Raw genomic sequence first — 24341 nt, 5'->3', positions numbered from 1 at the left:
GCACCTGAAAGGCTCGGAGACAGCCACAGAGGCCGGGACCACGCCTTTGAGGATCACCATCCTAAATGACCCACAAGAAAGCGTGCAGCTCCGGGGCGTCCGCCCGGAGAGCTGCGGTGATAGCTCCACTTTCCTGTTTACTTTTGCCCGAATAACCTTTTGAATTATTTATTCCACTTCCCCGCAGGTGCATTTCAATTAAAAAAATCAACTTTCCTAAGGTCATTAGCATAGATCTGTTCCTGGGAGGCAGACTCTGGGATGGAGATTTGCCTTTGGGGAGTTTGCTGGGCTGCAAGCTCCTCAGCCATTCCCAGGGCGGTGGGGGCGCGAACGGGGCGGGGCTGGGCAGAGGGAGGAGGGCGCTCCTGCCCGTCGACAGGGAGCCGAGTCCGCCCTTCAGGGCGGCCCCACTGGGGCCGGACCCGGCCTGTGTATCTGTACACCCTGCATGTGACGCGGACTGCCCAAGGAGCCTGCTGGTGCGTGTGGGCAAGTTCCGGAGAGACAGAGAGAGGGAGCCAGCACAGCCAAGCCCCCAGAAGCCGGGATGAAGCCCTCAGTCCTGGAGGGGTGGTCTGAGCGGGCACTGCGGCGGCAGCCGCTGGTTCGGCGTCGGAGCTGGGGTTGAACCCCGCCCCGCCAGGTGACTCTGGAGCCTCTGTAATGAGACTCCGAACACTTCCTTCCCGTGGTGCAGACTCGTCCACACATCCCTGTGGGTGGTGACCGTCGCAGCTCACCCCTAAGTTCCTGGCGAAAGATGCAGGGCGGGCTCTGTCCCCCAGCCTGTCTGGCGAGGCCGCTGGCTCCCTGATCCCTGCTCCTCTCGCGGTGGGACTCGCCCCGCTCCCCAATCACAAACACGACAAGCAGGGCAACCTGCCCTTCGCTCTGGGCTCTCACGGACTGGGTTCTGCGAAAGTGGAGGCCTTTTCCTGCAGGTTCACACACTTCCCCTTGGTGATGGGGATAAGCTAACAGACCAGCAAGGGGAAAGGAAACTTAGAAATTATGCCTTGAAAGACTCACCTGTGTCCAAAGCGCTCATGTTGATACAGAGAAATAATCGACACAGAAATATCCGTGTGTGTGTGTGTGTGTGTGTGTGTGTGTGTGTGTGTGCGCGCGCGCACACACACTCAGTCATGTGTTGACTGTTTTGTGACCCCATGGACTGCAGCCCACCAGGCCCTTCTGTCCATGGCTATTCTCCAGGCAAGAATACTGGAGTGAGTTGCCCTCTCCTTCTCCAGGGGATCTTCCCGACCCAGGGGTCAAGCCCGCATCTGTTGCATCGGCAGGCGGATTCTTTACCGTGGTGGCACCTGGGGAGCCCAGAAATATCCGTGTCCGTCTCTGTAAGACCGCAGGTGGTGTCCCCAGCTGCAGGGGCCACAAACGCCTCTTACACCCACGTGGCCATGAGGAATACCGTGACCGCCTGTGCCTGTTTTTTCTCTGTTCTGGAAGCCCCCACAGAAGGAAATCTGGGGTGGGCCTCTGAGTCGTGGCTCATGTTCGCTGTCATGCAGACAGAGAGCTGCGGTGGTTTTCCGACACTCCTACTCAGGAAACCCCATCCACCTTCCTGAAAGCGGGAAAAGAAAACAAAGGAAACCCCTGCCTGCCCTGGAGTCTATATTTTCTGCCTCTTATTTCATTCACTGTGAGCAGGAAAACCCCGTGAGAATTCACACGAGGAGGGAGAATTATTAGCACCTCATAATACCATATTTCCAGCTCGATTTACAAAGTATTTACAGATGCTTCTAATGTGAAACAGCTTTCTGACCGAAATCTCTTATGCAGATACATTGACAACCGTGCGATATCTAGACAGCTTTAGCCGTATTCGCAGTAACAAGGTCTTGGAACCAGCGAGAAAGATGGGAGAAAGTCTCATCCTATCTTCTTGCCATCCCCAAGAACAGGGGCTAACCAGGAAGCCATTCATTACGACGACGAGAAGGAGGAGCCGGATGACCAAAGCTGGGATCTAGCGAGGCGTGAGGTGTCCAGGGCAGTCCGTGTGGATCTGCGCGCCTTCTCGGCCGCCTCCCTGCAGGCGTGCGGTTCCTCCTGTGGCCTGTGTGTCCTGGTAGATTCTGAACAAGCAGGTGGAGACCAGTGCGAACCTGGTGTTGGAGACTGGTGTGCAAACCCAGGTGGGCTAGATTGTGGGGCCCCCTTACCCCATCTACGCTCAAAATCGAGTCCCCAGATCCAGAGTAGGATCCATGAGGTCATGATTTCACTTCTCATCATCCCTTTCTCAGTCGTGTCCAACTCTTTGCGACCCCAGGGACTGTAGCCCGCCAGGATCCTCTGTCCATGGAATTTCCCAGGCAAGAATACTGGAGTGGGTTGCCATTTCCTCCTCCAGGGGATCTTCCCAGCCTCCAGACCAAGACCCATACTTTGTGCCAGGCACTGGGATGAAGTGTTTTCTGTGAACGATCTCATCTGACTCCCACAACAAGTCTATGACATGGGTGCTGCCAATACCCCCGTTTCACAGACGGTAAAACTGAAGCACAGAAACAGCAAGCCACCTCCTCAAGGTCACTCAGCTACTCAGCTACTAACGCCAGGATTCTTCTCCAGACTGCATGCTCTAGAGCCTGGGTTTCTCTGCAAGGCTGGGCCCTGGGTTTAGCCTTCTACTATCTCCGGAATCAGTTCATGGTTTAATTTGGAGCAAGACTTGTGTCTTCTCTGAAACTTTGTTTCCTCCTTACCCAAGTGGGTACTTCTCATGTCATGGGATTTTACTAAGGAGCATAGCAGGTAACCTGGGCTTCCCAGGTGAAACTAGTGGTAAAGAACTTGTCCTGCAGAAGACGTTAAGAGACACGGGTTTGATCCCTGGGTCTGGAAGATCCCCTGGAGGAGGGCGTGGCAACCCACTCCAGTATTCTTGCCTGGAGAATCCCATGGACAGAGGAGCCTGGCCAGCTACAGTCCAAAGGGTTGCAAAAATTTGGACACGACTGAAGCGACTTAGCACACACGCACATATATCAGGTAACGTAGAAGAAAGTGACCTGGAAAATGCCAAGTGAAGGTGGCCACAGGAAGGCAGGGTGTATCTTAGATTTTCTGTAGCACGCATGACTACACTCTAATGTCCGGGTGGGTCCCCTCTCCGGGACAGTGATCAAAAGCAGGGCTGAAGTTGACTCAGAGTGAGTCGGGAGAGCCCTGCGTGTAGAAAGGAGCAGTGTCTGCCACTCTGGCTGGGGGAGGCCTGGAAAAGGTGTCAAAGAGGCTGCAGATTTCCAGTGAATCTTCAACACAGGGGCCACCCCCGTCCACATTCCAGGGAAGCAGTCTGATAAGAGGAGCCGACAGCTTCATGACTGCGTCAATATTTGAGGAGGGGTGGAGAGCGTAAAGAAAGGAGATTAGGAGGAGAAAGGGGTCATGAGACGTGGCGATGAGCAGCAGCTGAAGCACGCGTGCCTGGGAGCGGCTCCTGCCGGGTAGACACTCAGAAGTAGATTCTTCCCCCCAGAAGTTTGTGAACGCGCCGCTGCCCCCAGCCGGAGCCCTGAGCCTGGATTAAGGCTCTGCAGTCGCCATCTCGAGCTGACAGTTTCATCGTTGAACTTGCGTTGTGGACGCAGGATTGGATGGGACCACCTGTCAGAAAAGCCAGGGCAGAGCATCGAGCCGTCAAATGCTGGGGGGGGTGTGAGCAACAGGCGCGCTCACAGATGGTCGCAGGGGTGGGAGACGCTATGGCCGCTTTGGAAGACGGTTTGGCAGTTTCTTATAAAATTAAAGATGCTCATGCCATGTGATGCAACAGCCACACTCCTTGGCATTTACCCAAAGGATTGCAAATCTTATGTTCACACAAATACCTGAATGTGGATGTGTGTAATGGCCAAAACTTGAAAGTCACTAAGATGTCCTTCAGAAGGTGAATGGATAAATAAACTGGCATATCCAGACAATGGAATATTATCCAGAGCCAGAAAGAAATGAGCTAGCAAGCCACGAAAAGACATGGAGGAAACTTACATGCATATTTCAAAGTGAAGGAAGCCCATCTGAAAAAGGCTGCAAACTGTATTTCCAACTATGTGACGTCCTGGGAAAAGGAAAACTATGGAGACATTAAAAAGATGAACAGTTTCCCAAGGTTTAGGGGAAGGAGGGATGAATAGGAAGAACACAGAAGGTCTTTAGGACAGTGACATTATCCTGTATGACACTTCAGTGGCAGACATATGTCACTGTACATTTGCCCAGACCCGTAGAAGATATAACATCAAGAGTGAACTGTAACATAGAGAAAGGGCCTGTGGACACAGCGGGGGAAGGAGAGGGTGGGAGGAATAAATTTTTTAGCTGTGAAGCTAAAAAATAAAAGAGTCTTTTAAAAAGCCTGATGGCAAAGGGGCGGTGTGTGTATGAAGGAAGGACATGCCGTGCCCACGCCCACTGCTGGTTGCTGCCCGTTCACAGGTCTCCATGGCGCCCACGGGCCGGAGGTCCCCGTGGACCCTGGCGGGTGGGCGTCTAGCAGCCTCAGGGTGAGTAGAAGTGAAGTGTGTCACGGCTGCAACCGAGCTTGCAGGGGCCCTGGCAGCCTGAGCAGCCTCGGTGTCCATTCATAATCGGAAACGATCTCAGAGCAGAGAGAAGGCCGTGCGTTCTAAGAAGCGCAAACAGCAGAACCCACGGTACCCCTTCTCCCTCATGCCCCCTCCCTGCAGGGATGGCTAAGAGGAGGAAAGATGAAGCAGCCAGTGGCTTCTTTTCCCCCCAACCTGCCCTTACTCCTCAGCCAGCTGAGAGGAGACAGTGCGGGTACAGTGCGTGAGTGCCTCGAAGCAACATCTACGATCAAGTCCGTCTGTGTGGCATTTATTCTGTTTTGGTAAAAAAGGAATATGAGTTGTGTGAATTGGGGTATTCTGAGAAGGAGTTCATTGCATTTAAAACCGATATTGCATGGTAGAAAATTGAATGGTAAAACTCAGGCTAATAACTGAAAATTTCCATTTTGCTGGCTTAGAATAGTAGGTAAAATGCATAACACATAGTGAGAGGCTGTGGGAGAAAGGAAAATGCTTTCTGTTTTAGAACCTCTGCATGCGTGCTCAGCCATGTCCAACTCTGCGACTCCATGGACTGTAGCCCGCCAGGCTCCTCCGTCCATGGGATTCCCCAGGCAAGAAGACTGGAGTGGGTTGCCATTTCCTCCTCCAGAGGATCTCCCTGACCCAGGGATGAAACCCTAGTCTCCTGTGTCTCCTGCATTGGCAGGCAGATACTTTACCACTGCACCATGGGGAAGCCCTATAGCACCCCTCCCAGCACTATTTCCTGCTTTTAGAACAAGGGTCTCTGGATTTTCCTCTTGCATGAGGTCCTGCCCATCACTGAGCCAGCCTTGCCCATGGGACCACTCCTCAGTAACACTCGGGGAGGGTCTGTGATAGACCAGACACGCTCCCTGCCTAGATGATGCTTCTTCGTGGTAAGACGCCATCCACAGGGCACTGCCTGTCACAAATAACGACGGGGGAGCCGGTCCATTCAGGGACGGCTTGCTGAGCCCCTCCTCTGCAGCAGGGAGCGGGAACCCTGCTCTGCAGGGATCTGGGTGTCAGAGACACAAAACCCAGCACACGATAAACACAAAAGCACCCGTAGCCAGGAGGGGCGGAAGAGACCGAGGCCTAGGGGAGAGCGAGCCGCTGGCTCCCACTCAGCAGCTGGTCAGGCGTGGGGTGAGCCTAGGGTCCGCTGTGAGCTTAGGGTCCGCTGTGAGCCTGGGGTCCACCGTGAGCCTGGGGTCAGGTGTGAGCCTGGGGTCTGCTGTGAGCCTGAGGTCCGCTGTGAGCCTGAGGTCCGCTGTGAGCCTGGGGTGCCTGGGGTCCTCTGTGGGTCTGGGGTCCTCTGTGGGCCTGGGGTCTGCTGTGAGCCTGGGGTCTGCTGTGAACCTGGGGTCTCGTGTGAGCCTGGGGTGCCTCGGGTCCTCTGTGGGCCTGGGATCCACTGTGAGCCTGGGGTCCGCTGTGAGCCTGGGGCCCTCTGTGGGCCTGGGGTCCACCGTGGGCCTGGGGTCCGCCGTGAGCCTGGGGTCCGCCATGGGCCTGGGGTCCGCCGTGGGCCTGGGGTCCGGGAGCCCAGGCCTTCGCCCCACAGGCCGCCTGACTCCGTGCTTTTGTCTGTGTGGGCATGCTGTGCATGCCTGATGACTACTTGGCAATCGGGCTTATTACCTTCCAGATTTAAAGGTACAGTGCGGAGCTGGAATCCAGTTTATAGACCTAATTATGGCACATCCAGTTGTGAATTCAGTATTTATTTCAACAGTGTTTCTGTTCCTTAAATGGGGCTTTCTGAAAGGGGCCTTCTCTAGCTCTCCCTGCTTCTGCCTCCTAGCAGCCTCAGCTTTTGTTTCGTGATGAGGATCCCACTCTGTGACTGTTTATTTGCAGTACTCTGTGTTTAATTACAATGGGCCAGGGCAGGTGGGGGCAGGGCCTCCAAGCATAGGCCTGTATATAGCTGGTGCTTGACAAGCATTCATGATGGTTGCTGGATGCATATATTAATGAGTAAAGCCACAATAATTACTGGTTTTATTTCTCTGGAATGTTTTCTCAAGAACACTGACTAACATAACTCATCACGTTTCCCCTTTTGCACGGGCTGTTAGGAAGCTCAAACCCACATCTGAGCAAGTTTATAAATCCACACACACACTTACCAATGGTCTCAGCCCCGTTTATAAACCCACACACACACTTACCGGTGGTCTCAGCCCCGTTTATAAACCCACACACACACTGGCCGGTGGTCTCAGCCCCGTTTATAAACCCACACACACACTGGCCGGTGGTCTAAGCCCCGTTCAGTACACCCACTCTCATGTCTCTATTTTCTTTTGTTCAGTTCCGTTCAGTTCAATTGCTCAGTCGTGTCTGATTCTTTGCGACCTCATGGACTGCAGCACGCCAGGCTTCCCCGTCCATTACCAACTCCCGGAGCTTGCTCAAACTCACGTCCATTGAGTCGGTGATGCCTTTGTTTGTTACCCTTTTTAAAAATTTAAAAATTGAGTTATAATTTACACACCATACCATTCACTTGCTTTACTTGCACAATGCAGTGATTTTTGGTATAGTTGCAGAGCTGCATAACTGACAGCATAGCCATCGTGATTTTGCTTTTGTTTTGACTGTGTGGCCTATGGGATCTTAGTTCCTGAACCAGGGATCGAACCTGTGCCCCCTACCTTAGAAGTGTGGAGTCTTAACCGCTGGACCACCAAAGAAGTCCCTCGTTATCTTTGTATTCAGGCTCTCCTACTGTCCTGCATGTGTCTTTCTAAGATGCCAGAGTAAACATCCTTGCTGGAATTAAATACATTAGATGGCCTATCTTGAATTTCTAGCTTGCAGAGAAGAAGAGTGCCCTTTCCAGTGCCAGGCTCTGTCTCCAGAGCAGTACACCACCTTCGGTTACCTGCTTTCCGGCACCCGCAGGCCTCAGGGAGGGATGTTTGCCTGACTGGAGGCTGTCGGGGGGTGAGATGCTGTTCCTCCCCCTTCAGTGGTGTTCCAGAAAGAATGAAGGTGAAAGGCAGGCAGAACTGCACGACCTCACAGAACGTGTTTTCCCGGCTTTCCCCAGGCCCCGTGGTCACTGGGGAAGGGAGCGAGCTGCCCGGTCAGCCTGAGTAGACGCAGCCGGTGAGGGCAGGACGCTCATGGTGCCAGGGAGGCGTCAGCACAAGAGCAATGGGGAGCTCGGGTTCTCCTGGAGAGGCGAGGCCAGCCCGGATCCAGGAAGAGAACCTGCTCCTCCAGGGCGGTCCAGGAGGGGCGGCTCCACCCAGGCTTGTGTTTGCCTGCCCTGTGTATTCAGCCAGCGGGCTCCGGACGAGGAAGCAAAGGGCAAGGGGCCCGGCTCAGCTGGCAGCCTGGCCCTGGGCAGCGGCAGCTGGACTCACGGCGCTCCACGCGGACGCAGCTCCAGGAGGCACCGAGGACAGCAGGCGTTCCCACGGGGCTGGCAGGTAACTGCGTCCAGAGCTCTTCAGCGCGGCCGGAGGGCTTGTTCTTCATTATTCGTTACTTGCAGACGATGAACTGTAGAAGCCAGAGGCCAGAGAGGGTTGAGCTTGACCCTGCTCTGCCAGTGAGTCACGGAGTGGCGTTGGGTCTGTGAGGGCCTCAGTTTCACCGTCTGTAAAATGGACCCAAAGACAGCCCTACCTAAAAGGATACAAGGATTCAGTGATAATGTGGGCAGTGTTGAGTTCACAACAGCAGAAATAACTCCTGTTTGCATGGACCCATTGTGTGTCATTTCAAGTGTAAACTTGGGGGGGAAGTCAGTGGATGGAGGGGTATGGGGGGAAAGTCAGCGGATGGAGGGGTATGCTGCGTGCTTGGGGGACCACCGTCAGAACTCAGAGCCAGCTTTGAGCCTGTGTCCAGGGGCAGTGCCTAAGGAGGTGAGGGAGATAGGGAGAAGGACTCCCCCAGGGACTTTTGTGAATCTGGCTCTTGACATAAATTCTTATTTAACATTCAAGACCTCCCCTGGAGGCACCTGCAGGGTTCAGATCCCAGCAGCAGACTCCAGAATCTGCACTGCCCTCAGAAACTCCACTTATTGCTGTGAACAGCCCTGGTGATGAAAAAGTGGGTGGTCTGGAGCCTTACTGATGCCCAATCCAGTCTCAGCCCCGCCACCAACCGGCTAGGCGCCCTGGGGTGGGTGACTTCACTTTCTGAGCTTTAGTGTCTTCCTCTGTAAAACAGGCAAGTTAATAGTCTCAAGATCAAAGTGACATCCACGAGAGCTGAGGGGACCCAGGCAGGGGACACCTACTGACGTGCTCAATGAGTATTAGCTGTTATTTTTCTTGTTGTTGTCATCTCCGTGTGACATTAGGAAATGAGGTTGAGGAGGGGTGGGTAGGGACTCCTGGATCCATGGAAGGGAACTGGGCTCCCATCAGAGCCGACTTCAGTGAGATGAGTGAGGCTCTGTCCTCTCCTTGGGGGCAGAATTTAAGAGACACCAAAAAAAAACTCCATCTTTGAGATAAATTATTTTTTAAAGCAATATTTTTAAAATTTTCAGTGAATGCAAAAACATCCACAATGAACCAAGTAACCACATATTTTGTGAAGAATCAGTCCCAGCATTAATTCTGGTTTTTTAAGATAATATATTATTGAAATATATATATATATATATATATATAATTATATAAATATATAATTATAATTATATATATATATAATTTATCTTGATGGCTGAGTTTTCTGGTGCCCCCTTAAATTTTGCACCAGGGTGTCTGACCCCACTCTCATCATGCCCTGCTAGAGTTGAGCTGCCTTGGAGGCCTAGAGGGAATGGATCCTGGTGTGAGTGTGTGTGTGCGCTCCATCACTCAGTTATGTCCAACTCTTTGCGACCCCATGGACTGTACCCCGCCAGGCTCCTCTGTCCATGGGATTTCCCAGGGAAGAATCCTGGAGAGGGTTGCCATTTCCTTCTCCAGGGGAGTCTCTCAGACCCAGGGATTGAACCTGCGTCTCCTGCATTGGTAAGAAGATTCTTTACCAATGAGCCACCTGGGAAGTCGTATAATCCTTGCTCTGCCCCTAAATAAAAACCAAGGGAGGGCCCTGTGAATATGGTTTTCAGTTGAAGGAGTCCCAAATCAGGGTTGCTGTTTTTTCCCAGAGGGTTCTGAAACTCAGGAAGGGTTGTCTTTGTAGGGAGAGACATGTGCTTCAGGCTTCTGATGACGATGGGGACGCACAAAGAGGTTTGGGAACGGCCCGGGAGGGCGGCGGGGGCTGCTGCTGCAGGCCCGCCTGAGCCGCTGGCGGCTTAAACATCCGTGGAGAGTCACCGTGTCAGCAGCTTCTCCTGCCGCCCAGAGCTGGGCTGGGCAGCCTGAAGGGTCTGAGTGCCTGAGTCCCATGGAACCAGGTTCAACCTGAGCTCTGCCTCACTAGAACTTTCTGTCTGATCAGGGTTACCTTACACTCCTTCATCCATTAAATCAGGGCACACTCTGTGCAAGCAGGATAGGTGGGGTACCTACCCCCAAGGGGTTTACATTCTCGGGGTGAAGGGCTTGCATCGTCAAGCTGCAGTCTCCTTATCTGCGTGATGGGGGAATAACAGGCCGCTATGAGAGAAAACGGGGACAGCGTGAGTCGAGTGCCCAGCCCTGGGCAGCTTGCAGGGGCAATGCCGGCAGGCACTCACTGTGAGGCGCCCACCGTACCTGCCCAACCTTGAAGGGGACGCCTCCTTGCATTTTGCGCCCGGACGCCTCTCCTGCCCCGCCCCACTCCTGACCCTGCCGAGCTCATAGTGAGGCTGCGGCTAATGTTGCCTGCTATCACTACCAGCCTAAAGATGTTTGGGGCAACACTCGGGACAAGACACTGAGCTCCGAGCCTTCCAGGAACAGCGATGGGTGAAGGGATTCCAGTAGCAGCACCTCAGTCCCCAGACCGCCTCACACACTCAGCAGCACCCTGATAAGGAGCCCCCCCCCCGACCCCCACACCGGGGCTCGGGCGCAGGGCTCAGGGCACAGGGCTGGGGGCGCAGAGGACCGGCCTTCAGCCTCTGCACACAGCAGCTCGAGCTCCAGCACGGAGCCGGGGGCCATGGGCGGTGCAGGACTGCGGGGCCTGGCACATCTGTTCTCTTCACTCACCTCGACCCTGTCTTTGGAGCTGCGGGCAGAGGGCTTGCTCTGCTGGGCATGCCAGCCTGCTTCTGTGCGCACCACCCTCAGGGGTGGTGAGAAGGGCCTCCAGTTTACCTACATTCCACTACATTGATCAAAGGTGTTTCTGTTTACCCGGTGACTAATTCTGTCATCACTGCGCCCTTTGAGGACCTCCTCCTCCATCTGACAGTCATTTAACTGCCGGCAAGGCTGCTGCAGAAATGCTCTTTCTCTAAGGCAGCTGGTACCACCTTTGGTGTTTGATCTGTTTGGAGAAGGAGGACATTGTTAACTTTTAACTAAATGAAGAGTCAGTGGTGGAAGGGTGGGCGGGGACAAGAGTGTTTAAGGGAAGGACCTTGTAAGGAGTAGCAGCTTAGAGACTGAGGCCACAGGAAATGAATACAGACATTTAACTGCATCGTATGGTAAATATCATTGTATTGGCAACCATATTACAATATATAAATGTATCAAAGTAAAACATGTTGCACCTTAAACTTATCAATGTGACATGTCAAAGTCATTCAGTTAAAACTCTCTAAAATTGATTAATTGATTAATTACATTAAATGAGGCTGCCTGAACACCAGTCACCGGAGTAAATGAGGAGAAATCCAAAGGAAACTTTCCAGAATGGCGAATTCACTTGTGGGTCAAAACAGAGCTGATGTGATTACAACACTAAGAAGAGAAATAAATAGTAAGAACTAACATTTTTCTCATCTGACTGCTGCCAGGCCCTTGGGCTAAATCTTTCCAAAGATTATTGATGACTTTTCAATTTTTTATTCACTTTAGATCTGGCCATATTCCTTGACTAGTTATGATTTTGATTTCTCATTGCAAAAATAGAAATGCAATAAGTATTTTATAGTGTATGTTGTATTACATTATATGCAAATACTTAATAAAATTTAGCATAACTTATATGGCAGAAGAGACAGTAAGAGTAAGGAAAAGTTTAGAGCTTGAACTGTGGAGCCAGGCTGCTAAGGGTTAAGCCCTGATGCTCCCTCTTACTAGCTGATGATCTGTATTAGTCAGCTCAAGCTGCATAACAAAAAACAAACAAACAAACAAACAACCCATAGACTGGGTGACTTGAACAACAGATATTTGTTTTCCCACAACCCAAGAGGCTAATAAATCCAAGATGAAGATCCTAACTAATTCTGGTTTTGGTGGAAGTGCTTTTCCTCGCTTGCAGCCCTCACACCTCTGCCCTCTTGTGGGGTCCTCACATAATAGAGAGAGGAAGCAAGTTCTTGGGTGTCTTCTCTTATAAGGCTGCTAATCCTTAGGATTAGAGCCCCACCCTTATAACTTCCTCTAATCTATCTCTAAATACAGTCATGCTGGGTTAGGGTTTTGACACATGACTTTGGAGGAGGACATAGTTCAGCTCACAGCCTGACCTTAGACAAGGAGTTCAGGCTCTCTGGACTCGGGTGATGCGTCTGTAAAATGGGGACAAGAACGCCCCCCTCAGGAGTTCCTTATTGGCCTAGTAGTTAGGATTTGTCACCATCGCTACCATGCCCTGGGTTCGATCCTGGGTCAGGAAACAAATCCTGCATGCCACGTGGACAGTTTGGCCAAAAAAAAAAAAAAAGAGTGCTTTGAAAGGGTTGCAAACATTTTCAGGTTCCCTGAGCTGGCTGTGATTTGTGGACCTTTAAAGCCAAAGCCCTTCCTCTCTCTGAGAATCCGGACCCTGGTTCCACGTACCAGGGGAGTCAGCATCTGGGGGAGTCCCTGGCCCAAGTGAACCTTACTCCCCCAAAATGTCCAGGATGGCACCTCTTAGCCCTTGCCGTCGTGGAAGTCACCTGGAGATCTCGAAAATATTCTGATGCCCAGGCCCCAGCCAGGGGTTCTGATGGAATGGGTCTGGCGGGGGCCTGGACACGGGGACTAAAATCTCCCGTGGGGATTGGAATGTGTAACAGTTTGAAGACTGGCCTCAGTTACAGAGGTGGGAAAAGGAGAAGTAAGGAGACTTTCTCATCTGAATGACCCCCAGCCAAAGACTTGGCCCACGTTCTCCGAATGCTAGGCCCTTGAGTCTAATTTCAAAAACAAACCTCTCTGCCATATGGAGACTTGTGTTTAATGTCAGATTTAAGGACATTCATAAGAACAAAACAATGCACACCATCAGGTCACGAAAGGGCATTTTGATGTCACCTTCATTTTTTTTTTTCCAAAATAAAAACCTAGCTCTTTCAAAGAATGTTTTTCTTGATGGAAAAAAATGCATCACCTGATTTATTCTTCTCCTCTGTTGGAGACTGGAGGAAACTTCATCACAGACAGGAATGGTCCAGTCTGGACCACTTGCAGCCTCAGTTTTGCCATCTGCTAAATGGGGATAAAAAGGGTTCCTGCCTCACAGAGTCCCTGACATGGCTTTCATGGTGACCAACTCATCCTGGTTTGCCTGGACTTTCCTGGCTAAAACAGGATGGCTCTGCCTCCCCAGAATGTCCTCATCCCCAGGACAACCTGGGTGCTGCTCTCCAACCCAGTCCCCCATACCTGTGTGCATTTGCTAAAAATACAGATCCAGGATCCCTAGCCGACTGTGTGAGATGATCACGGAAATCAGCAGTGCTGCCGAGTTCTTTAGCCGATTGTATCAGACGACTCTGAAAGTATCAGTGGGGATCATGGTGACACTTCTAACCATGAAGATCAGCTTCAGGGTACACCTTCACTGCGTGCCACACCCTGTTTGGGGCAGCTTCTGTCTACTAGTGCCTTGACCTCTCACAGCAGCCTCTTGAGTGTGTGCCCTTATTATCCCCGTTTTACAGAAGGGGAAACTGAGGCCTCGTGAGGCTGGGTAACTTGCCCGGTGTCACTCATTCAGTGGGCGGCTGGGTGGGGACGCCCGCCTGGGTGTTTAGTCCCCAGAGCCCGCGCCCTTATTTGACTGCACTGCTCTCCACCTAGAGGTCCCAGCGCTGGCAGGTCCCCACTCGGGTGTGATCAACGCTACCGCCTCATTAGCTGTACCGCCTTTGGGGCGGGTCCCTGGTGGCCTCAGCTGGTAAAGAATCTGCCTGCAGTGTGAGAGACGCAGGTTCGATCCCTGGATCAGGAGGACCCCCTGGAGGAGGGCATGGCAGCCCACTCCAGTAATTTGCCTGGAGGATCCCATGGACAGAGGAGCCTGGCGGGCTGCAGTCCTGGGGTCGCGCAGAGTCGGAGACGACTGAGCGACTAAAAACAGCAGCATCTTTGGGGCACAAAAGGACGCGCCATGGTCTTGCGAACCTTTAACGGAAGGTTTAACCGCTAAACGTGAAAGCATTTCCTTTGATGTCCCCGGACATTTTGACCTCACTGGGGGGCTGCCGTCCGTCCGTGGGGTCGCGGGGTCGGACAGGACCGAGCACGCGCGCTGCAGGCCCAGTGCGTTTGTTTCGGCCAATACTGACGTTGACCGATAGGTGGCAGTAACCGTTTGTTTTCGGCTCATGAAAATCTGGCCTCTCGCAAAATTTGAAAGGCGGAAGCAATTTCACAACACGTATGTTGTAACTGCTGGCGGAAACCAATGTTATCTGAGTCCAAGTTGTCCCCGCAAAAGACGTGCAAGTGGATTTTCCTTCTTTCAGGCCATTTGGCCTCGACACTGCCCCAGAGGCGCCTTAAAACCTGCAATGGTCAGGATACGGAACCCAAACTCTTGCGGGTTGAAAGTTTCTCTCCTATCTGCACACCCGACACCTCTCTCAGGGCAAAGATGTTTTTATAACCTCAAACATTTTTATTGAAGTTAGCTCCCAAATTGAATTAAATGTAAATTGAATAATAGGAGCTTTGAAAGTTTGTAAGCCCAATGGTAAGTTATTTTTAATTTTGTAAAAAGCTAGATTTTAGATGGAGACATCATCTACTGTGTATACATTTTTGCAAGTCCCCTTGGTCGAGGCGTTTAACCTATGAATTTCCGTTTTCTCATCTGTAAAATTAGAATGATGATACTTCTGCCTTGTTCCTCTCCGCCGCTGCCCCTGACCTCGGGCGTGGGGTAGCTCCTCTCAGCCAGCGCCCCTGAGAGGATAACCTCAGATATGCAGATGACACCACCCTTATGGCAGAAAGTGAAGAGGAACTGAAAAGCCTCTTGATGAAAGTGAGAGAGGAGAGTCAAAAAGTTGGCTTAAAGCTCAACATTCAGAAAACTAAGATCATGGCATCCGGTCCCATCACTTCATGGCAAATAGATGGGGAAACAGTGGAAACAGTGGCTGACTTCATTTTGGGGGGGGGGGGTTCCAAAATCATGGCAGATGGTGATTGCAGCCATGAAATTAAAAGACACTTACTCCTTGGAAGGAAAGTTATGACCAACCTAGACAGCATATGAAAAAGCAGAGACATCACTTTGCCAACAAAGGTCCGTCTAGTCAAGGCTATGGTTTTGTCAGTGGTTATGTATGGATGTGAGGGTTGGACTATAAAGAAAGCTGAGCACCGAAGAACTGATGCTTTTGAACTGTGGTGTTGGAGAAGACTCTTGAGAGTCCCTTGGACTGCAAGGAGATCCAACCAGTCCATCCTAAAGCAGATCAGTCCTGGGTGTTCATTGGAAGGACTGATGCTGAAGCTGAAACTCCAATACTTTGGCCACCTCATGTGAAGAATTGACTCATTGGAAAAGTCCCTGATGCTGGGAGGGATTGGGGGCAGGAGGAGAAGGGGACGACTGAGGATGAGATGGTTAGATGGCATCACCGACTCAATGGACATGGGTTTGGGTAAATTCCAGGAGCTGGTGATGGACAGGGAGGCCTGGCGTGCTGCGGTTCATGGGGTCGCAAAGAGTCGGACACGACTGAGCAACTGAACTGAACTGAACTGAACTGAAATGCCTTGTTGGTTTGCTGTGAGGAGTGAACTCATTTTTGGCACATGGAGCTCTCAGGACAGTTTCCCAGCAGGTGATGAGCACTCACCAAATTTGTTATTATTATTATATTGGGACATCCCTGGTGGCTCAGCAGTAAAGGATCCGCCTGCCAAAGCAGAAGACACAGGTTGATGCCTGAGTCAGGAAGATCCCCTGGAGGAGGTCATGGCAACCCACTCCCGTGTCCTTGCCTGGAGAATCACATGGACAGAGGAGCCTGGTGGGCTACAGTTCATGGGTTCACAAAGAGTCAGACATGACTGAGTGACTAACACATGACTTAGCAATTAAACCATAACATTATTATTATTAATATTCAGTTCAGTTCAGTCGCTCAGTCATGTCTGACTCTTTGCAACCCCATGAATTGCAGCACGCCAGGCCTCCCTGTCCATCACCAACTCCCAGAGTTTACTCAAACTCACGACCATCGAGTCGGTGATGCCATCCAACCATCTCATCCTCTGTCATCTCCTTCTCCTCCTGCCCCCAATCCCTCCCAGCATCAGGGTCTTTTCAAATGAGTCAGCTCTTCTCATCAGGTGGCCAAAGTATTGGAGTTTCAGCTTCAGCATCAGTCCTTCCAATGAACACCCAGGACTGATCTCCTTTAGGATGGACTGGTTGGATCTCCTTGCAGTCCAAGGGACTCTCAAGAGTCTTCTCTAACACCACAGTTCAAAAGCATCAATTCAATACGCAGGAGAACTGTACAAAAAAGATCTTCACGACCCAGATAATCACGATGGTGTGATCACTCACCTAGAGACAGACATCCTGGAATGTGAAGTCAAGTGGGCCTTAGGAAGCATCACTACGAACAAAGCTAGTGGAGGTGATGGAATTCCAGTTAAGCTATTTCAAATCCTAAAAGATGATGCTGTGAAAGTGCTGCACTCAATATGCCAGCAAATTTGGAAAACTCAGCAGTGGCCACAGGGCTGGAAAAGGTCAGTTTTCACTTCAATCCCTAAGAAAGGCAATCCCAAAGAATGCTCAAACTACTGCACAATTGCACTCATCTCACACGCTAGTAAAGTAATGCTCAAAATTCTCCAAGCCAGGCTTCAGCAATACATGAACCATGAACTTCCAGATGTTCAAGTTGGTTTTAGAAAAGGCAGAGGAGCCAGAGATCAAATTGCCAACATTCACTGGATCATCAAAAAAAGCAAGAGCGTTCCAGAAAAACATCTATTTCTGCTTTATTGACTATGCCAAAGCCTTTGAGTGTGTGGATCACAATAAACTGTGGAAAATTCTAAAAGAGATGGGAATACCAGACCACCTGACCTGCATCTTGAGAAACCTGTATGCAGGTCAGGAAGCAAGTTAGAACTGGACATGGAACAACACACTGGTTCCAAATAGGAAAAGGAGTACGTCTAGGCTGTATATTGTCACTCTGCTTATTTAACTTATATGCAGAGTACATCATGAGAAACGCTGGGCTGGAAGAAGCACAAGCTGGAATCAAGATTGCTAGAGAAATATCAATAACCTCAGATATGCAGATGACACCACCCTTATGGCACAAAGTGAAGAGGAACTAAAGAGCCTGTTGATGAAAGTGAAAGAGGAGAGTTGGCTTAAAGCTCAACATTCAGAAAACTAAGATCATGGCATCTGGTCCCATCACTTCATGGGAAATAGATGGGGAAACAGTGGAAGCAGTGTCAGACTTTATTTTTCTAGGCTCCAAAATCACTGCAGATGGTGATTGCAGCCATGAAACAGCTTTTAACTAGTAAGGAAGTAACTCCTTGGAAGGAAAGTTGTGACCAACCTAGATAGCATATTAAAAAGCAGAGACATTACTTTGCCAGCAAAGATCCGTCTGGTCAAGGCCATTATTAATATCACCGTCTTTCAAACATGATGTTATTTACTGAAGCTGCGCCGGGTGCCTCTGTTGCTGTGTGAAGCTTTTCTCAGGTTCCCCGGAGGGGCCTGCTCTCCAGGTGGGGCTCACACTTCTCACTGCGGTGGCTCCGCGTGACGCAGAGCTCGGGCTCTCGGGGGTCAGGGCTCCAGGAGGTGCAGCTCGTGAGCTCGGGAGTTGCTGCTCCCCGGCCCTAAAGCCCAGGCTGCAGCAGCTGTGGGGCTCGGGCTTAGCTGCTCCGTGGCACCTGGGACCTTCCTGGCCCAGGGATCGGATCTGTGTCTCCTGCGCCGGCAGGCGGGTTCTTTACCACTGAGCCGCCAGAGAAGCTCCTACTATTACTGTCTCATCATTACTGTCGTTGCTAGAGTTGTCATTATTTTTATACACAGTGGGTTCAGTTCCTGGTCAGTCTTAATTTGGGCAACACTTAATCCCTCAGCTGCTTCAATCTCATTGTTTGCAAAATGAGTATATGTTACTGAGGCTGATGTTAAGCAAAACCTATAAACTTTCTAGAAAAGGCCAGACAGTAAATATCTTAGGCTTTGCAGGCCATATGGTCTCTATTGAAAGTCCTCAACTCTGCCTCAGTCCATGAAAGCAGCTGTAGGTAGACTATAGATAAATGAATGGGCATGGCTGTCTTCCAAAAGAATTTTATTTATGGATACAACAATTTGAATTTCATATAATTCTCATGTGTCACAATCTATGATTCTTCTGATTTTTTTCCCCAACCCTTTATAAGTGTAAAACCCATTCTTAGCACATAGGCCAGCCTAAAACAGGCGGCGGACTGGATTTGTTCCCCAGCTGTCATTTGCTGACCCTGGCCTTGAATATGCAGTATTATTTTCATAGTATCCCATTTATAGATGAAGTGATGGCCTATTGGGAGTGTGGATATCTTGGATTTTATAAATAAAAAATATTGCAACATAACAGGGGTCCTGTATGTTTTAGCACTGCTCAGCTTTATTACCTGTTGTAATGCCCTGTTGTTATTTTATATATAAAATCCCAATTCTGATATCTACCAGGTTCCCCCAAGAAAGCCCTTTTGTGGCCTCCCAAATTTCTGATTACTCAAGTCTCCTCCCATGGAAATCCTTGGAGATGCATTGACTGCGTTTGGCCAGGAATTAAAACCCCTGGCTATTATTCCAAGAGTCAGGAGCCAGGTCTTTGGAGAAGGGCTACATTGGAATCACTTATGTGCGTGAAAAAAGCAGCTTTTAACTAGTAAGGCAGCTTAGGGGGACTGAAAGAGCCGCAGCTCTGGAAGCAGACATCCTCTGGGTCAAGACCTCACGTGGCCTTTCTCCAGATGTGCGCGTTCGGGAGGCTCGGTTCCCCGCTTTCCACGGGGGAGGGAGTTCCGTGGGGACGTTCAGAGGCTGGGGCACAGGCAGCCCGTGCAGGCGTCTCCCTCTGCCGTCTCTGACCAGCTGGCCTCTGGAAAGTGACTTTACCTCCTTGTGACTCAGCTTCCTCTCGGCTAGCGTGACATGATGGTGACCCCGTTTCACGCGGGTGTGCAGGGCCACACGAGACGGCCCAGGACGCACTCTTGGAAACAGAGCTTGGAGCTGAGGACGCGTGGACGGCTGTGAACTATCGCCATCAGTGCTGTCACGGGGCTCTAGAGGGTTAGGGCCTAGTTCAGTGCTGGGGTGAGGGATTGTTACTAATAATTACTCCCTCCACCCAACTGATAAGCAATCATTTGACACCTGATCAGTGCAGACGCAGTGCTGAGATATAATGGTGGGTCAAGAGAGACAGTCCCTGCCCTCATGGTGCTTACAGCTAATGGGGAAGGGAGATGCAAGTTAAATGTTCTGCCCTGCCCTCAGAGTTAAGTCTGGGTCAGTTGTACTTCATTCCAGAACCATCCTATCCAGCGCTGCCGCTTCCTGCCCTCTTGTGTGCCCCCTTTAATGTTCATATATAATAATAGACATATTACGTTTTTGTTCATAGCCTTGAACCCTATGTGTTTGGATTAACAAACACTTCTATACTGCTCATGAAGAGTCACGCATTGTTCTAACCACTTCACAAGCATTAACTCATTGTGTACTTGTAGCAGCCCTCTGAGGCACAGAGAGGCTAATTAACTCATCCAAGGGCACACAGCAGTGAGGGGCAGGGAGAGCCTTCAAGCCCAGGTTGTCCTGTTCCGGGTCTATGCTCAACACCACTGCACGTGCTGCCTTGAGCTATGGGACGTGACTTGATTTGTGTATTTACTGTCTCTTTGTTATTCTCCGTCCACCCAACAGATTTCAACTCCGTGAAGTCAAAGGGGCTCATCTGTTTAATTCGTGTCTGCTTCAGCATATGGTGCAGGGCTGGTGTTCAGTGTACATTTGTTGAATCAATAAATGAATGAAAATATAGCCAAATAGAGATATAATTACACATAGTGCTAAGTGCTATGAAAAAATGCCTGTGCTACAAGAGGTTTTCACATAGGATTTAATTTAGTTGAGGATCAGAGACTATTGAAAATTGTATGTCATTTTAACTGTCCCCATTCTAAAATCTCCTTGATCTAATAGCTGTGAGTGGCTAAGAAGGAAGAAAATGATATCTACGTGGAATATGCTTTTCATATGATAACATTCCCCCAGAAATGAAAAGCAGTTGAAAATTGGGACTGCATTTTAAAGAAATTTTAGGGGTCTTCCCTAGTGGCTCAGCGGTAAAGAACCTGCCTGCCAATGCAGGGAACCCAAGTTCCATCCCTGGTCCAGGAAGATCCCGCACGCCCCAGAGCAGCCGCGCCCATGTGCCACAACTACGGAGCCTGCCCAGAGACAGGGAGCTGAACGTACCCGGCCCACGAGCTGCTGACGCCTGCGTGCCCCAGAGCCCACGCTTCGCCACACGAGAAGTCACTGCAGGGAGGAGCCGGGGCATCACAGCTGGAGGACAGCCCGGGCAGCAACAGAGACCCAGAAGAGCCTAAAACAAATAATGAAATTGTGAGAAAGTTTATGGGCGTGTAGCTGCTCTACAATGTTGTGTTCCCTCCTGCTGTGCAGGAAAGGGAATCAGTCACACATACACACGTATCCACTCTTTCTCAGGTCCCCAAACTCTATTCTGGAGAAGGAGATTGCAGCCCACTCCAGTATTCTTGCCTGGAGAACCCCATGGACAGAGGAGCCTGGCGGGCTATAGTCCATGGGGTTGCAAGAGTTGGACACGACTCAGCGACTAAACTACCCAAATCTTTATTACACTTTTTTTTTTCTCCCCACACCACACAGCTTGTGGGATCTTAGCTCCCCAACCAGGGATGGAATCTGTGCCCCCTGCAGCTCAAGTGTGGAGTTCTAACCACTGGACCACCAGTGAAGCTCCTGCGTTTGACTTTAGTTCTGTTGAATTCATGAGCCCCAAATCTTCCCTCATTCCTCAAAATAGACATGAGCAATTGGTCTCCCTGGTGCTTGTGATAATACTCCCACAGTGACTGGGCAGGTCTCTGCATCTTAGTTTATAGGCAGAAGTGAGACTCCCATTTCTCTTGGGTTTTAATTTTCCCTGTGTCTCTCTTCTTCTCTGTTGCAGGAACAATGGGTAACCAAATGAGTGTTCCCCAAAGAGTTGAAGGCCAAGAGAATGACCCGGAAGCAGACACTCACAAGGTGGTGTCCTTACGGTCCCTGCGTCATTAGCTATTGGTCGGGAGGGTCGGGATGACGGCAGAAGGAGGAGCCTGCCCAGGGCTCCTCAGGGCGAGCGATGCGGCCGCTGCTGCTCCGGGGGGTTGCTCAGTGGGACGCAAACCTCCACACCCCACCGAGGAGCTGTTAAAAGTGGAGGCTCTTAGGGCCCCACTCAAGGCCCAGGGAACAAGAAATCGCAGGGATGGGGGCCCGTGGAACCTGAGTCTCCATGGTGATGACTCCCATCCATCCGATGTACAGGTGCAGGCGGGTCTGGACCGGTGGTTCTCAGCTGTGGGTGGTTCTACCTCGCCACCGGCAATATCTGGAGGTGTTTCTTGGTCATCACAACCCCGGTATCCAGGGAACTTCCAAACACAAGCTTCTTTTAAACAGAACTGTTACAAAAATATAAAGTAAAGAAAAGTCTTCCAAAAGATGGGTATTTCGTCTCTTAGCTTTTTTTTCTCTCTCTGCACTTATTAACATATATTAACTACTAATAGTGTTAGCAAAATGAGATGAGATATGCAAAGTACTTAGCGTATAATCAATATTAAGTTAATGCCGACTACGAGCGGTATCACTTATTACGAAAATGACATCGGGTAACACATTCTTTTTTTCTTTCCATGTGAGTATATCTGTATGTGTATATATATATATGTACATATACGCCTACATATATGTCTGTAGTCTTTTTAAATGTCAGCAATAAATAACAGAAGAGAAAATAATCCAGCAGTGACCTAGAATTGGAAAGGGGTCGCCACAGCTCGATGGAGGGGGTGGGCGTGGAGCAGAAAAATAGCAAAGGGCAACCTCCTGAATCTGAGGAGAGTGTGGCCTGGAGGCTGTGCCCGCGTGCGGGACCCTGGGCTGTGGTTAACCGCCCAGCCCGTCACGCTCTTGGTCCCCTCGCCTGTCGCACCAGCGCCCCCGTTTGCCCGGGAGTCCCGCCTCTGCGGAGGGGTCTGTGCTGCCCGGGCTCGCGGGGCTGGCTGAACGCAGGCATAGACCATGCAGAGCTCTCGCCAGCCCGGGAAGCCAGTGCTTTAGATCGGGGTTTTCGTTTCACTGAGGCGTGATAGAAAGCGGGGTGGTTTCTAGAAGTGGAGACTTTATTTTGTGAGGTGCCCCTGTGGCCTTGAGTTTCTTTCCTGAGTTTTTCTGATTTTTCTCATCCAAGACTTGGCTAATACTGCCACACGTTCTGTTCCAGGTCGCGTCTGGAGACGCGTGTGGTCAAAACGGCCTGCCGGTCATGATATCCGCCCGCCCGGTGCAACCCTACGAGGAAGGTGAGTGTCCCGGCGGACTGCTAATCCTGGGGGTGGAGACGCGGGCAGGGAAGGGCTGCTGGCCCTGCTGATGGCGAAACAGATGCCGGCGCTGAAGCCGCGTGGAAGGCACGCGTGTCGTTCCTGGGGCTGCAAACGCAGCTCCGCAGGGCGGACGGCTTACGCAACAGGAATGTACCGTCTCACCGTGTTGGGGCTGGAAGTTGGAACTCAGGGTGTAGGCAAGGTCGGGATCGTCTGAGAGATCTGTGTGTGAAAAAATCCGTTCCCTGGGGCCTTCCCTGGTGGTCCAGTAGTTAAGACTTCACCTTCCAACACAGAGGTGGCAGGTTCATCCCTGGTCGGGGAGCTAAGACTCCCCCATGCCTCATGACCAAAAAACCAAAACAAAAAACAGAAGCAATATTGTAACAAATTCAATAAAGACTTAAAAAATTGGTCCACATCAAACAAAAAAGTCTTTTTTAAAAAAAAAAGGACTGTCCCCTGCCTCTGCTCTGACTCCTGGTGGCCTCAGACACTCTTTGGCTTTGACGCAGCACTCCTCCTTGGTTTCCCAGCATCTTCCTTCTATGAGCATCTGTCTCTGGGTCCAAGCCTCTCCCTTTTGTACGGACACAGGGACGTGGGGTTGGGCACAGCCCCAGCCTCGTCTTAACTTGGTCCTCTGCAGAGACCCTGTTTCCAAGTGAGGTCGCGGGGAACTCCATCGTCTCTGCAATTCAGCTCTTAACAGTGCTCGTCTCTCTTGGGTGTGTATGATGTCTGGAAGAGTCTGAGGATTTACGGCAATAAGTGAAAAGCAACAGAATAGAAACACTGGGAGCCAGGTCTCTTTGGAGTCCAGCAGACCAAAGTTAAAACCCCTGCCCTGCAACTTACTGGCTGTGGGACCTGGAGCAAGTCATGTGGCTTTCTAAGCCTCAGTTTTCCCATCTGTAAAGTGGGGATAATGATACCTATCTCATGGAATTGCTGAGAGGACTCAAGGTGATCCTTCGCCAAGTATTTTACTTATTACCGAGCACTTTGGAATTCCAAAGAAACAAGTGAAATATAGAAGACAGCAGAGGGCAGTGTTGAAACTGGAAAATGTACTTATCTATTTGATTTTATTCTGGAGTATAAGGCTATTAGGGCTTCCCTGGTGGCTCAGTGGTAAAGAATCTGCCAGTGCAGGAGAGGCAGGAGATGCGGGTTTGATCCCTGGGTCAGGAAGATCCCTGGAGAAGGAAATGGCAATCCACTCCAATATTCTTGCCTGGGAAATTCCATAGACAGGAGCCTGGTGGGCTACAGTCCACGGGGTCACACAGAATCGGACACGACTGAGCGACTAAACAACAACAAGGCTATAAATTCCAAGCATCAGAAGTGACTGAGTTCTACTGTGTAAAAATACCAATAAATTCTATAAGAGTCAGGGTATCCCAGTGGTTGAGGGTAAGAACTCTGGAATCAGACTGCTGGTTTTGCCACCTACCAGCTGTGTGACCTTGAGCCAGTTATTTAGCCTCTCTGAACCTCGGCCTCCTTGTCCCAGAAGTGGGATAAAAACAGTGACTACAAGCTAAGTCTCAGATATGATAAAAGCACACATTTCCGTGGCCCGTGGTGAGTGCTCCGTACGTGTTAGCTTTATGACTCCATGACGGTTGTGGCTGCTGTCATTTGCATGAGCTCTGGGCTTCACTGAACAATGAGATGAATCACAGCCCTGCTTCCAGAAGCTTTAGAATTTCCTCATGTGAGAGAAGAAAGTGCTCTGTCTCCCCTGTCCATGCTCTGCTGCTCACACCACATCTGACGGCAG

At 50.6% G+C, this 24341-nt stretch overlaps 1 protein-coding gene across 3 annotated transcripts in view; it reads left to right on the top strand.

Annotated features, from left to right (window-relative positions):
• Positions 1–7905: 7905 nt before the first annotated feature.
• Positions 7906–24341, top strand: part of BCAS1 (brain enriched myelin associated protein 1) — a 98621-nt gene continuing 82185 nt past the window's right edge. For 2 of the 3 annotated variants that reach the window (XM_061127537.1, XM_061127534.1), the window contains exons 1-3: positions 7912–8044; positions 21130–21206; positions 22450–22528. In XM_061127537.1, coding sequence (XP_060983520.1) covers positions 21135–21206; positions 22450–22528 — 151 coding nt within the window. In that variant the 5' untranslated portion in view covers positions 7912–8044; positions 21130–21134. Of the gene's footprint in view, positions 8045–8795; positions 8877–21129; positions 21207–22449; positions 22529–24341 lie in introns of all 3 variants that reach the window. The other variant, XM_061127535.1, reaches the window with a different exon arrangement.

This window comes from Dama dama, chromosome 23, assembly GCF_033118175.1.
Source record: "Dama dama isolate Ldn47 chromosome 23, ASM3311817v1, whole genome shotgun sequence".
Lineage (NCBI taxonomy): Eukaryota > Metazoa > Chordata > Mammalia > Artiodactyla > Cervidae > Dama > Dama dama.
This window is presented reverse-complemented; position numbering and strand designations above follow the sequence as displayed.